The sequence below is a fragment of the Pan paniscus genome, chromosome 18 (assembly GCF_029289425.2).
Source record: "Pan paniscus chromosome 18, NHGRI_mPanPan1-v2.0_pri, whole genome shotgun sequence".
NCBI lineage: Eukaryota > Metazoa > Chordata > Mammalia > Primates > Hominidae > Pan > Pan paniscus.
In genome coordinates, this window is record NC_073267.2 from 82,300,786 (window position 1) to 82,314,522 (window position 13,737).

Sequence of the window (13,737 nt, forward strand, 5' to 3'; positions counted from 1 at the left end):
GTGCTGGGATTACAGGTGTGAGCTACTGAACCCTGCCTGGAGTTTGCTTTTTTGAGAAAGGATATCACTCTGTCACCTAGGCTGGAGTACAGTGACAAGATCATAGCTCACCATAACCTCTAACTCCTGGACTCAAGTGATCCCCCTGCCTCAGCCTCCCAAGTAGCTGGGACTATAGGTGTGCACCACCACACCCAGCTAACAAACTAAGGTACTTTCACCAAGCAGGCTAAAATATTTGTTTTGAAAAATACATTTAAAAGAAAATACTTAGTTGGCGTGCTTGTAATCAATCCCAGCTACTCGGGAGGCCGAACACGAGAATCACTTGAACCCAGGAGGTGGAAGTTGCAGTGAGCTGAGATTGTGCCACTGCACTCCAGCCTGTCAACACAGTGAGACTCTATCTAAAAAAAAAAAAACAACAACAACAACAACAAAAAAACACAAAAACTATTTAATTTACTTAATTGACCCAAATGCCTTTCTCTCAGAGCTCCATACTGGAGTCCTACTTGGGATGCTTTAAAATGACTGAGTCCTCACTATGTGCCACAGATGATTCTAAGCGCTTTACATAGATGATCTCAGTCTTCACAAGAAACTCTGAATTCATACAAACTCAAGAGCTGCACCTCTGGGTTCAGAAGTGCCCTGCCACTTACTAGCTGTGTAACTTTGGGGAGGTTACTTAACCTCTATGTCTTGGCTTCCCCATCCACAAAATGGAAATAATACTAGCAAAAAAAGCTTGTCCGTACATACAAAGCACTTAGGATATTTTGTAGCCCATAATAAGTGTTCCATAAATGCCATTACTAGTGGCAAGCTTTCTAAATTTTAGGCAGTAGCTATGATTGGGGCTGACTTATTCCAGCAATTTCTGGCAGTATTCCTGAGTAAAGAATTGGGGAGAAGGCCAGCAGCGAAGGCACCTACAGATCCTTGTGATTCCACTAGAATCTAAGTCTTCAGGTAGACTTCCGGGTCTCTCAAATCCACACCAACAGAGGGGAAAGACCATGCTTGAGGACAAGCTCATGCCATCTCCCTTGAGCTCACCGCACAAATATAGCCACCATTTGTGTTCCATTACAACTGCTCCCACAAAGATTTCTATCCCCCACCCCATGGCCACCATCTAAGGCTGGGATAGGAAGAAGGCGCAAACACCAAAAGGAAAAGCTAGTAGTTTATATAGATAGATATATAGATATATAGATATTGATAGATATTGTGTTTACATAGTCCACAAGTTAAATGCAGGTATCCATAAGAAGAGCATTAACAATAAAAATACAATCTGTGTGTAGCCAAGTACAGAGACTTAAAATGGTAAAACAGCAAAAAGGATCTCACAAAAGTACAAATATACAGTACAAATTGATTTATTTAAAACAGTTACAAAAAAGCACAACAAAATAGAGATTATCCTTAGAATTATTAATGCTTTGTTAAAGATCAGGTAGGATTAGAGGGTAAGAAATGGTATTGGGTGGAGGGAGCACCTGACTAGTTCTAAGGCTTTAGATACAATGCAGTTGATTACATATTAATTCAGCCATTACATACTGGGGATAGTAGATGGGGGATCAGTAATTTATCTACAGGGAACTCCTACACAGATCCATCCAGACCTCCCCAGTGCCATCCTTCTCCACTCCTTAGGACCCTAAAGCCACCTGGATGACAACATTCCCATCCTTTCTCCACCCCATTCCCTATCCGTATATTCTTCCCTCGCCTAAGGTGCTGTGCAAGCTGAGAGCAGTCTGCTCTCTGCAGCTGGATCATATACTGTTTTGGCTACAGGGATCCTGTGTGACTAAGAAGGTTGTAGGGGACAGCCTTATTTTAATACTTTAAGTTAGCCATGAGTACAGTCAGTCCCTCCCCAACACAATCTAGATTCTCTTGAATGCAAGTATCAGTCAAGTGAGGGATCAACCCTGCCTTCAGCAATACCAGCAATGCACTAACCACTCACAGCTCACAACTACGTGCAAACTCCCTGCCCAGGGGGTGGGTGTAAAACCACTGTGTCATCAGCTCACACTCTTTCTCTGAAGAACCTCAGTCCCCATGACAGTCATAAAGACAAATAAATGCTTGCAAGTTTGACAACAGGTAAAGGCACATGGGCTGCTGCCACACACACTGCAGGCAGGAACCCAATTTGAGGCCATCTTCACTGCTGGGCATTTGCAGTGGAATGGCTTTGGGATCACAAAACTTTTGAGTTCGCAATCTACCAGGGAGGGATCTAGGTTTAACTGGAGAACTAATAAAGAAACCTTTAGTGTGAAAAGTGCATTTATGACTATTGTTCCTGCTGGGGAGGCAGCAGGGCAAACCGCAACACCTCTCCTCCTTCCGCCCCAGGCACTGTGCATAGTCTGCAGCTAAGGAGAGAGTGCAGTCGACTCTAGCATCTCTGGGGCCAGTGTCATCCTAGGCACAGACCAGGCTTCTGGTCCAAAGATGGATCCTAGAGTTGAAAGAGCAACTGACAGCTGCAAAGACCCAGATGCTTATTTTATTATTGCATAATGTGGGAGACCTTCCCTACCCCAGGAAAGTTGGAGAGTGAAGGCTTCCCAGCAAAGGGCAAACAGGTTCCTGATCGACATCCAACCTAATAAGGTTCAGCTCCTCAACTGTAGTGTACACTTTTGCCCATCTGGAAGGTACTATAGCTTCAGTGTGGTTTAGTAAACTTAGCCTAGGAGGCCAAGATGTCTCCCTAAAACTTAGTCTCTGTCCTATTTACTTTGTTTATAAGACTGTGACCTAACTTCCCATGGCCAATTCAATCGACTAGGTTATCTTTACTCCAATGGACCCAGGCCTTTTCCCAGTCAATCCATGTCCAACCCTTCATCTCCAGCGTGATCACTCAACTCTTCAATATGCCTGCTTGCTGCAGGTTTAAACCACACCACCATCCTGTGCTTCCCCCTAAATTGCCCATGATGCCCGCAGGTAAAAATAAAACTAAACCCCACTTGAGGTGCTATTTCAGCCAAACTTTAAACCCTCTCCGAACTCCAGAATCCACCTAACTGGAGCTGGACGAACTTCACTGGGATGCTGGCATGGGCCCTAATGTGGTTCCCTTCATTTAGTTTTTAAAACAGGATACAAGATACCACAAAGGAAAGAAGTTAATACAACAGAAGACACCACTAGTAGAAACCTGCTTGTTTCTCCCTCAAGATAGTCAGACATTTGGAGCCAAAGGGCTCCCAACAGCACTGAAGCCTTATCCCTTTGGATTTACCAGCCCACCAGCAGCATTTCATACCATCCCTATTGAACATGACTTCGCTATAAAATAACATGGCCTAACACAGGTAAGAATGAACCAGACGCCTACACTTAATCTACATGGCCAAAGACATGGAAGGATAGGGAGCTGTAGAGGACAGCAGGCAGGACAGTGAGCAGACAGCAGCAGTGGCAAAGCAGCGCAGGGCAAAGCCCTTGGTGTTATGACCAACTGAGACCAAGAATACAGAAGGATCAGCCCAGATTGGCTGGGGGCCCTCCCCTCAGGTACAAGTACTCAGCTCTGAACTCCCAGAGCCCCTTCCCCCCATGCCACCTCTTCCTCATGTATACTAATCTTGATAGGAATGATTCAAGACTTGGCTTATTATCCATCCATGACTGGGTTCCCCTATTCCCAAATTGGTATACACATTTTTATACAGCGCCAGACAGTCAGCAGTCCTCCTTTCTATTCCTAAGAGCTGGAAATGTCCTACTGCTGACAAGGGACAGGCTCTGGCCCTTGTCAACTGCTCATTCTTAAAAAGTTGGTGACTTCCCACTAAAATACTCTCTAAAAACTGCTCTCATGTCTCCTGCAAACTCAGGAAATTCCTATAAGGAAGAATGGACACACCACAGGTTAGTCATATTTTTCATGCCTGGAGGAAAAGACTAAACTAGAGGTTAAAGGCAAGGGGGAGGCCACAGCTCTGACCGAGATTTAGAGCACAGAGATTCTTTTCCTGGGGACCATATTTTATGACAGATACCTTTGCAGCTCAGCAAAATCAAGTATTAATATGGTATATATGCATGGAACGATATTGTGGTATTACAGGAACTGCTGGTATTGCTTCACCAGCAAGAGACAGCAACAGAAAGGTCAGGGCCCAACTTGCCAGGGTCCTCAAGAATTTCTCTTTCCAGAATTCAGTGGAAGTTACCAGGTTGGAAAGTCACAAGTAGCCCAAGTGGAAGGTGATTTGATCTAAACTAATTGGTCTGTATCTGGTTAGACATAGGTTTGCCCCATAAGGAGAAAAGCTCAGCTTGTGTCCTTGCAGACACTGCTTGAGCATCTACTGTGTACATGTCACTAAATTCAGTTGATGAGCCTTCCTATGAGGAAGGACGCTTGTGAGAAACCCATGCAAACAATGAACTCTAGGAATGAGTTGCTCATGAAACAGCCAGAGATGAGGCCTTCTCCCAAGGCCTTCTCCTCATTTGAGGGGATTCCTCAAGACTCAACCCTACAGGCCCCCACTGTAGGAAACAAGCCAGAGAAAGCAGCATTCAGAGAATGGGGGACAGAGAAGGGGAAAGACATGATCCCAAATGCAGTACAAAGTTGGTGTCTGGTTCTGACACAAACCAGATACTGAAGCACTCACGGTCAGGTCAGCAACTTCCTTTGATGGACCCCCAAAAGCTGACTGACCAGGCAAACTGCTTTCAAGGAATGAAAGAGTGGAGGGTAGGGCTTGTAGCAAACAAGCCAGTTTCAGTCACTCTGTTCCCCCAGGAGAACAACCTTTAGCACCTGAACACTAAGAATGACTCCATTCTCAGAACTTCCCCTCCCCCAAGGAGGTAGGTAAGATTATTTATCCCCATTTGGCAGGTGGGGAGGAAGTGAAAGAGCCAGAGGTCACGAGACTTGCCGAAAGTCCTTGACAGAGCAGAGATCAGACCTCAGAGGTTTGGACTCCTGATGCCAGGCCAGGTCTCGGCCAATCCAAGTATACCTTATAAAGGACATGCCAGGATCATAGCCTGGGAGAAGTCTAACCAGAGAGCTGCGTGGACAATACCCTGAGTTGCCTTCAAGAGTCTAAAGACCCCCAAAAAACAAACAAAAAAACTTACCCACCTGAAAGCTAGTGGGGGAGCCTAATTCCCAATACCCAGTGGAACCCCACGGTCTGAGCTGATGCTAAAAGTTGTGAAGAAAATGTGGGATTAAGACATTGGTGGGGGGTAGGGGGGGTGCCAATGCAACCAAGATTGAAAATACTTTTTGCAGAGGAATATACCACCACAAAATGACATCTATTCAGGTATTGAAATGTTATCAAGACTATCCTAGAATCTTAGAGCTGGTGGTGGGAGGGGATGGCTTGGAGGCACCAGAATGCTGGGAGAAGCAGTGGAATAAGACGGGAGGGGCATATGGGACGTGTGAAAATGCCATGATGGGCACTGCCCAGCCACGCATTCGCCCTGGCCCAGGGCATAGTTCCCTTCTTGTTTCTTCACCAAGCTGTTTGGCAGTGGAAGTGGAGGGGACATGATTTTGAGATTTTAAAAATAGAGATTATAGCTGAAGGGGAAACCAGAGAGACCCCCTACCCACCAAAAACTAGAGGTCTTGGTCAGAGTGGACAAAACCAACTTTGCAGACAAGGAAAGGCAGTGCAGCTACAAATGAGGCCCAGGTCACGACACCATGCAGCGGTCAGGGCAGCAGGAGGGTGGGGGTGGCGCAGGCACTTGGGCACAGCACAACACAGACAAAGGTGGGGGGTCGGTGCCTGGGAAAAAGGGTCTACTAGTTCTTTCTAAAGTCACCATTACCAGCAAGATTCTGTGAGATTTCAAAGTGGGTCTGGCATGCTGAGTTGGAGGAGCTTTGTTAGGTGAGCTACCTTTCCAGAGGGCCTGCCTAGAACCCAGTCAGCCTGGCTATCAAGTCTTTCTCCCAAAGTCCCCTGACTGAGTCCCTGGCAAGGTAGTACTTCACTCTGAATCCTGAAGGGGCTCTCCCTCCGGGCCCCCGTGCTGCTAGAAGCCTTGTAGGCAGAATGGTGAGGAGAGATGGGGAAGGGCTATGAAGCAGAGGATCAAGCAGAGTCCTGCAGATGAGAGTGCTCCTCCCCCACACACCCAGCCATAGACATCTGGAACAAAATCACCCTTTAAAGTGCGCATCTCTCACAAGAAGGGTTCTGGGTGGGAACCCTCTTATTTCCAACCTTGGGGCCTCCTGCCCTTCTACCACAAAAAAGAAAAAAAACTTCTGACAGTTTAACTGCTACTATAAGCTGTGGATCATCATTTTTGGCTCTTTCTTTACTCCCTCCCTCTGCCATCTGCTCCCAAAGCCTGGACTTTCTCTTGCAGGAGCTAGGGATGGGGAGGAAAGAACAGGGAGGCCCTGATTTTGGAATGTTTCTTCTCCTGTGTGCACCCCCTTCCTTCCTTGCCCCAGGCCTGCTGCTCCCCATCACAACACCCTCTGGGGTTGTCCTGAAAGGACGCCATGGGGTAATGAGCAACAGATCCTGCCTTGGGAGGCTGACTTCATGCCTCCCCTTTCCCCCAAATCTCACTGCCAAGAAAGCCATTCCCTGCTCGGCGTGTGCAAATCCTCTGCCTGCTCACGGCGGCGAGGCGAGGCTCTGGGGTAAAGCCCCAGTCCTGGTCTGGGGAAGAGGTTCATTTTCCCGCATTGGAACGCCCTTCAATGGACAGCTTTACCTCCTGTGGAATGAAAGAGGGACGGAGCAGTGCAGCCCGTGCCTCCTCCCCTTGCATGCTGTATCTTTGGAAGCTCGGGGCTGGCCAGCAGGCCTGAGCACCGGACTCAGGCTGGGAAGGCTCTACCACACGGGAGCCCTCTCCTGCCGGCTGGCTCTTCCCCTCACTGTCACATAGCTCTCTGGATCCCAAGACCGTCCTCTCAGGCCTTTCTCGGGGGGGACCCAGCTGGCTTGGGGGAGCACAGCTGGCCTGAGAAACTGAGTTACTGTTCAAGCTCTGTAAACTGATAGAGATGCAGACATCTCCCACCTGTAGCCGATGGCAGGGCAGAGAGAAGAGTTGTGTCGTCCGCCCAGGGCTGCAAGAGGACCAACCCTGGCCATATACAAAGAAGGGGTGCTCGGGGGGCACTTCGATGCTCACTTTGCTCTGCTGCTCACCAACCACAAAATGCAGCATGACAAATCCAGGCCATTGGCTCTCCTGAATGTCCACGACCGTGCTAGAGTCAATCTTCAGCCCCCCGCTCACTTCGGCACTGCGCACAAAATCCTGGGTCTGGAGGTCCTCCACCCGCTTCAGCTCTCCCGTAGCCAGCTGGATGATGGCGCCTTTCATGAAATGGGAAGGCAAGTGGGAGGAGGTAATGGGGGGCGGCGTTGGCTCCTTGTCTGGGAAGGTGGCTCTGGCCTGCACATCCAGACTTGATGCTACCAGGATCTCCGAGCCCACAGGCAGCAGGCCTGAGTCAGTTCCAGTGGGCACCAGGTTGCCATTGGCTACAACCATTGCTTTGGGTAAAGGTCTATGTTTTACTGGTTCCTGATGGGACTGAGGGTAGAACCCACGGGCCTGACTTTTCTCTGCCAGCTCTGCAGGGTTCCTGGCTGACCCTCGCCCCTCACCCTGATGGTCGGGGGTATGATGGGATAGGTTGAGGGGGCTGGGTTCCTCCTTCCTCTGAGCTGCCACCACACGATAGTCCTGAGAAGCTAAAGCGCCAACCACCCGCTGGACCTCAAGGTCAGTGTCCGGGGTCCCCCGGTGTGCTGGTGCTGCTACCTCTACCCGTGGAGTCTGAGAACCTGAAAACAACTGTCCATCCACCACACATTCTACCACTGGCACCAGTCCCTGGCCTTCACCCTTGCTGTTGGGGGAGTCAAGGGCTTCACTTTCCCGTCTTACTAAATTTCGCTCTCGTGGTCTCTGTCCTCCATTTGCAGCAGCTGCTTCCAGAGCAGACTGGCTCTCCTGAGGGGTAAGAACTGGGCTGGCACCTGCTGGAGGGGTTTCATGCAAAGTATACCCAGCAGGTAGCCTGGACATCTGATAATAAATGGGCATCCGACCTGGAGCAAGGTCCAGCGGCTGAGTACTTGAATGATGTGGCAATTGCCCAGATGGGGAGGTGGCAGAGGGAGCTTTGTTAAATGAGTGGGCCGGGGAGGGAGCCTGTGGGGGAGGAGTGGCTCCTTCAGCCAGAAGTGAGGCATATGGCACAAAGTGTGGAAGGTGAGAGGTGGCAAGGTTGGCAGAAGGAGATAGGAGGGGACTCGGTAGGAAATTAGGTGGCACAGCATAGGGAAGGCTATAAGGAGACCCAATGAACTGCAGCGAGGTGGATGGGAGCTGAGCATAGTGGATTGGAGGATAGTGGATGCCTGGATGTTGAATTAGTGAAGACGCTACATTAAACGTTGGGGGCAAGGGACTCATATTCACCACAGATGGGAGGCCAGTTGGTGAAAAGGTGGCAGGCGGCACAGCCACCTTATACAGCATGCCATACTGGTCCACTGTCAGACCGGTGATGGCCTCAGCTCCATCACCCCCCAGGCTGACTCTGGCTCCTGCCTGGCTCTGCCCAGCCACCACAACCCCTCGGGACCATTCAGAAGCATCACTGGAGGGTGTGTGGTTAGTGGAGCAGCTGGTAGTTCTCCCCATATCCTCGCTGGTCACGGGGAGGTCTCGTTTCTTTGGTGGAAGGCATTCCTGACTCCTTTCATGAACAGGTTTCATATTGCTTTGTGGTGTTCCTGGAGCCTGGAAGGAGTCGACTTGCTCCCTGGGGCATCAGAAGGGGCTTCTCTGTAGCTTCCCTGTACCCCTCTCTGCTTCTGGCTGGGGCGCCCACATCTATTAGGGAACAAATCAGAGGCAAAGAAAAGTAACCTAGGGATGAGCCAAGACAAAGGAAATAGAAAGAACTGTGCCATGGAGGAAGATGTAACAAAGGGGACTGTTAGAAAATAAGGAGGAAAGAGAAAGGGGCAGACAAGGAAGCTACCCCCAACTCATCCAGCCTGGGACATGAGAGAAACAGTCGGGGAAATCACAAGGCACAAAGAGCTACAGGGACAAGCATTCACCAATGCACAAATAACCTGTGGGCTCCACAAGCCCAGGGAGACCAACAGCTTCACGGTTAGTCATGTGTCTCATAAGCACCTTGTCTCTTTTCTGCCTTCTTCCCAAAGGGGGCTTTGAACACATGGTCTTTCCTGCTGGCTCTTTTGCTTTTTTTTTTTTTTTTTTTTTTGTAAACACATGGAGTTTTGCTCTTGTTGCCCTGGCCACAGTACATGGTGCAATCTCAGCTCACTGCAACCTCGCCTCCCGGGTTCAAGCAATTCTCCTGCCTCAGCCTCCCAAGTAGCTGGGACTACAGGCATGCACCACCACACCTGGCTAACTTTGTATTTTTAGTAGAGATGGGGTTTCACCATGTTGGCCAGGCTAGTGTCGAACGCCTGCCCTTGGGTGATCCGCCCACCTCAGCCTCCCAAAGTGCTGGGATTACGGGTGTGAGCCACAGCGCCCAGCCTCCTGCTGGCTCTTTTTCTTAAGTTTCTCCTTTTGCTACCAAACATGAATGTGCCACCTTCTTTCCTGAACATATGACCTCATCCTTGCTTCCTTTCTGTAGCCTAATTTGGGTTATGATCTCACCTACTGCTAACCCAAGCCTGGCTAAAAACTCTCTTCCTCCTTTGCCTCATCTCATCAGTACCTCAAGGACCTAGGTGCCAAAACCCTCAGGTCTGCTTGTGTTTTTTTTTTTTTTTTAAAGACTTTGCTCCCTAACCAGGTTATGAAAATTAACATCTTTGACCCATGAAATAATACATTTTAACTCAGCCTCTATATAGTGAAAGTGATTAAACTAGTTTGCTGTCAACTTGTTTCTCCTCTTCACCAAAGAACAACAAAATTCTAAATTCTTCTGACCTTACATACACTTCCGGTTCCCTAGTCTCAAAAGGCTTCTTTTCTTCTCAATGATCACCTTCAATTTGCCTTCTCTATTCATTCCCTTTCTTTTTCTTTGTGCTTTCTTTTACCAATAGCTCCTTCTCCACTGTAGGTCTGCTCCAGGCACCACTCCATGAAATTCTGGTTCCATTCCTCTAAACATGCCTGTTTTTTTCCCCGTATCTGTATGATTCATAAGAAAGTTCTCTTTCCCTTTTCTCTTATTGTCACCTTTCACAAATGCTTTTGTCCATTGTTATAAAGCAACTTTTTGGTCTGAACACTTCAGTGCACATGAACTTTGCTGCCTATTTCTTCCAACCAGGTTCCAGTTCTTTGGATCTGAAAAGAGCTTTCTATATTACATTCTGTTCTGTTTTTCCACTGTGACATCGCAGATATTTTCCTGAAACAAGGAATTCAAAGTGCCGGTATTACCTGAGTTTCCAGTGGTGCTTCTGAGCAGCTGTAGTAAGTGTCCTCCCGGCTGGCTCGGGAGCCTAGAAGATAGAAACAGGAATGGAGTAAGCGGCTGCCTGACCTCTAATTCTCCCCAGGGTCACCATGAAAGGTAATTCCAAAGCATTAGACTATACACGTCCTTGCCTCATCTTCTTCTCCACAGGTAAACAGTACATTTACCCAGAGTGTCCAGGCAGTTGAACAGAGAGAAAAACACCTCTAATGCTCCAACTTGTAAGAAGACATCCCTGAAAAAAAATTTCCATGTATCAAATTTCATTGGTTTTCCGTAACATCATTTCCCTAACATCTACCTGTGCCCCAAAGGATAAATTTGCTCCAATCCAAATTTCAGATAAACGCACAAATAAAAATGGAAGCTTTAACACTGTTCCCATACGAACAATGGGAAGCAGGAAAAACCAACTCTATGGATTTCCCCTTTATTCTGGGCCTATGAAAACATAAATGTGGAGTTATTTAAATGAAAAAAAGCAGCACTAGATGAAAAAGAACAATTATTTATGTTTCTGGGGCAGAAAAAGAGGTCAGGGGGGAGTCACTCAAGGAGAAGACTTATTAAGAGATTTTCAGGGTTAAAAAAAAATGAGCATATGTGTGTGTGTATGTAAAATTTTCTGAGTGACAGTATACCAAGTGCTGAATCAGGTATGAAAGAAACTGAAAATATTGCCTTGGTCCTCAGCTGGCTAACACTGGTGAAACAAAACTACCACTAAACCATCACTATGTGAATCTACACTTGCCAGAAACGCAAAGCGAGAAAGAATGGAGCCTTAACCTCTGAAAACAGAGAAGGCAGTACAGATGAGTGAGTGCTCTGAGAAACTGACTATCCTGTCCAAGTCCTATAGAACACTCTAAGCCTCAACCCAAACCGAATGCAACATTTCTCTCTTAAGATTGGCAAGGTGCAGGTGTACACAAAAGGTGGAAGGATAGGAAAACACAGTGGGAAGACAAATTCCTAATTCCACAAACACATATTATTACACAGTGGCATAAATAATGACTCTTTTCTCCACCAGCAGCTTTAGTAACTGAAAAGCAGCTTGCTTTCTTCTTCATTCCCAACAGAAACTGGGGTCACACTTCAATCCCAAAATGATCCTTGCTTTCTGTAACGAAAACTTTAAAGAAAACCTGCCTCCAGGTCACCCAGAAGTTAGCAAACACAGGCTAGTAAAGGGACCGAAAGAGGCAAAAGGTCTGCAGAAAGGACAACAAAGAGCCAAGCCTGTGCGCCAGGTTCCCACAACGCAAAACACACTTAAGAATCCGAAACCTCCGCCTCTCGAGAACCTCACTGAGCATCTCAAAGGGAAAACGCAGCTTGTGACCCCAACCGAGCTAACAGGCTGTTCAGGAGAGTTGCCAACGCTGCTAGCAGAGCCCGGAACCAAGCTCCTCATCACGCTTGGGTCGGAATCAAGGGGCTGAACCCAGCTGGAGACCCAAATTCTCTGCGGGCGAGAGGTGCGCCCGACAGAAAGGGAGAAGCTTGTCAGAGACTACGGTTATGGCTCCCAGTGGTCCCGCAATCCTTGATCCAACAAGGGTAGGGCTCGAAATTGGGAATTCTGCGTTTAGAGAGTAGGGGGTCCACCCTTCACCAAGGGGGCAGGGGCGAGGCCCTGCAGGCGACGCTTCCTTGTCTGGGGGCCCTTCCCGCCCCACAGACTCGGACACCTTGGCTCGCAGGCACACAGCCTCCGGGGCGCCGGGGCCTGAGGCCACCTTCCAGGACAGGCCAGAGAGAAGCGCGAGGGGGTCTAGGTGCGGCCTCTCCCCTCCGCCTGTCCACGGTTCATGGGCCCCGGCCCGCCGGAGCAACGGGCTCCTGAGGGCCACTTCCTCCGGAGCACCGACCCCAGGCCTGCCTGGCCCCGGCGGCCACCACTTCCAGGGACACTCACCAGCCCATTTCACAGCGCTTCCCAGGATCCACTCACTCGTCCCGGAGCCGCCGCAACCGCGGCCGCCGCCATCCCCGGCCCCGGAGCCGCCCCACACCCAGCGCCCCCCCAAGCCGGGCGCCCGGAGATGGCGTCAAGCGCGTCCCGCCCCCGGCGCGGAGAGATTGCGTCACGGCCGGGGTGGGAGAGCAACGCCCAGGACTCCCCGGGAAGGGAGGGTGCTACACTGCTTTCGCGTCGGGCGTTCCCTCTGGTGGGTGAACAAACTCCTCTCCCTGGGACCGGGTCACGTGAATAGGGCTGGGCCCGGCCTCCTCAGCCTGACCCCACAATGACCCCGCAATCTTTCCACCTCAGTAAATTTTGGGGGTTCCCAAACAGAGCCCCGGGGCGTGGTCATCGGCGACCCCCCATTTCCTGGACTTCTTGTCCTGACTTGTGCAGCCCCTTCTGGGGAACTTCGGGGGACCGCGAGGTGACCTAGGCTCAGGAGAAAAGGAGATACCTCTTACCTCTTGGGGACCCAGGTGGAGATAGGAAGTCTTTTTTTCTTTTCTTTCTTTTTTTTGGAGACAGAGTTTCGCTCTTGTTGCCCAGGCTAGAGTGCAATGGCACGATCTCGGCTCACCCAACCTCCGCCTGCCAGGTTCAAGCAATTCTCCTATCTCAGCCTCCCGAGTAGCTGGGATTACAGGCATGCGCCACCACGCCTGGCTAATTTTTTGTATTTTTAGTAGAGACAGGGTTTCTCCTTGTTGGTCAGGCTGGTCTCGAACTCCCGACCTCAGGTGATCCGCCCACCTCGGCCTGCCAAAGTGCTGGGATTACAGGTGTGAGCCACCGTGCCAGGTCAATAGGAGCTCTGTAAGTGTTGAGAAGTGGCCCCCGAGGGAGCTAAGAGTGAACCCCACTCAGGATCTAGGGGAAGGTGACAAGGAGTGGAACACCTGAAAGTTTAGAGAGAGCCCGGGGTTTAGTACAGTGAGAAGCAGCTTGGTTTAGTGGAAAGAGGGCTTGACTACTCAGTGAAATATTATTCATTACAAATTAACTAGTTATTCATTACAAATTAACTAGTCAACTTCATAGTAACATGAACATCTGATTAACTTAAGTGAAGACAAAAGTGAGCGCCAGTTGAATTTATGTTTGAATAACAACTGTGTTTTTGTTGTTGTTGTTTGTTTTAAAGTATTAGGTTGGTGCAAAAGTAATTGCGGTTTTGGCCACCGAAATGGAGACTTTCAGTTTCTTCAAACTCTGTTCAATAAATAACAATTGGGCCAGGCGCGGTGGCTCACGCCTGCAATCCCAGCACTTTGGG

General features: G+C 49.1%; 2 protein-coding genes across 3 annotated transcripts in view; both read right to left on the reverse strand.

Moving 5' to 3' along the window:
• The window catches only part of IST1 (IST1 factor associated with ESCRT-III), an 82,183-nt gene extending 69,695 nt beyond the window's left edge, over positions 1-12,488 (reverse strand). Inside the window, exons 1-2 of the mRNA XM_063597729.1 lie at positions 12,414-12,488; positions 10,453-10,514 (exon numbers count right to left, since the gene is read on the reverse strand). The gene's annotated coding sequence lies outside the window, so the exon portion shown is untranslated. The remainder of the gene's footprint in view (positions 1-10,452; positions 10,515-12,413) is intronic.
• Positions 1,180-12,526, reverse strand: ATXN1L (ataxin 1 like). Of its 2 annotated transcripts, XM_063597725.1 has the most exons (4): positions 12,414-12,526; positions 10,621-10,724; positions 10,453-10,514; positions 1,180-8,898 (listed from the first exon to the last, which is right to left on the reverse strand). In XM_063597725.1, exon 4 carries the CDS (start codon positions 8,779-8,781, stop codon positions 6,712-6,714), a length of 2,070 nt encoding a protein of 689 aa, XP_063453795.1. In that variant the 5' UTR covers positions 8,782-8,898; positions 10,453-10,514; positions 10,621-10,724; positions 12,414-12,526; the 3' UTR covers positions 1,180-6,711. The 2 variants fall into 2 exon arrangements, with proteins under 2 accessions (XP_063453795.1, XP_003829553.1); XM_003829505.6 differs by lacking the exon at positions 10,621-10,724 and having other exon boundaries at positions 12,414-12,492.
• Between the last annotated feature and the right edge of the window lie 1,211 nt (positions 12,527-13,737).

Bases quoted from the DNA above. Each gene is read 5' to 3' on its own strand.
- ATXN1L (XM_063597725.1), bottom strand. From the start codon at position 8,781: ATGAAACCTGTTCATGAAAGGAGTCAGGAATGCCTTCCACCAAAGAAA.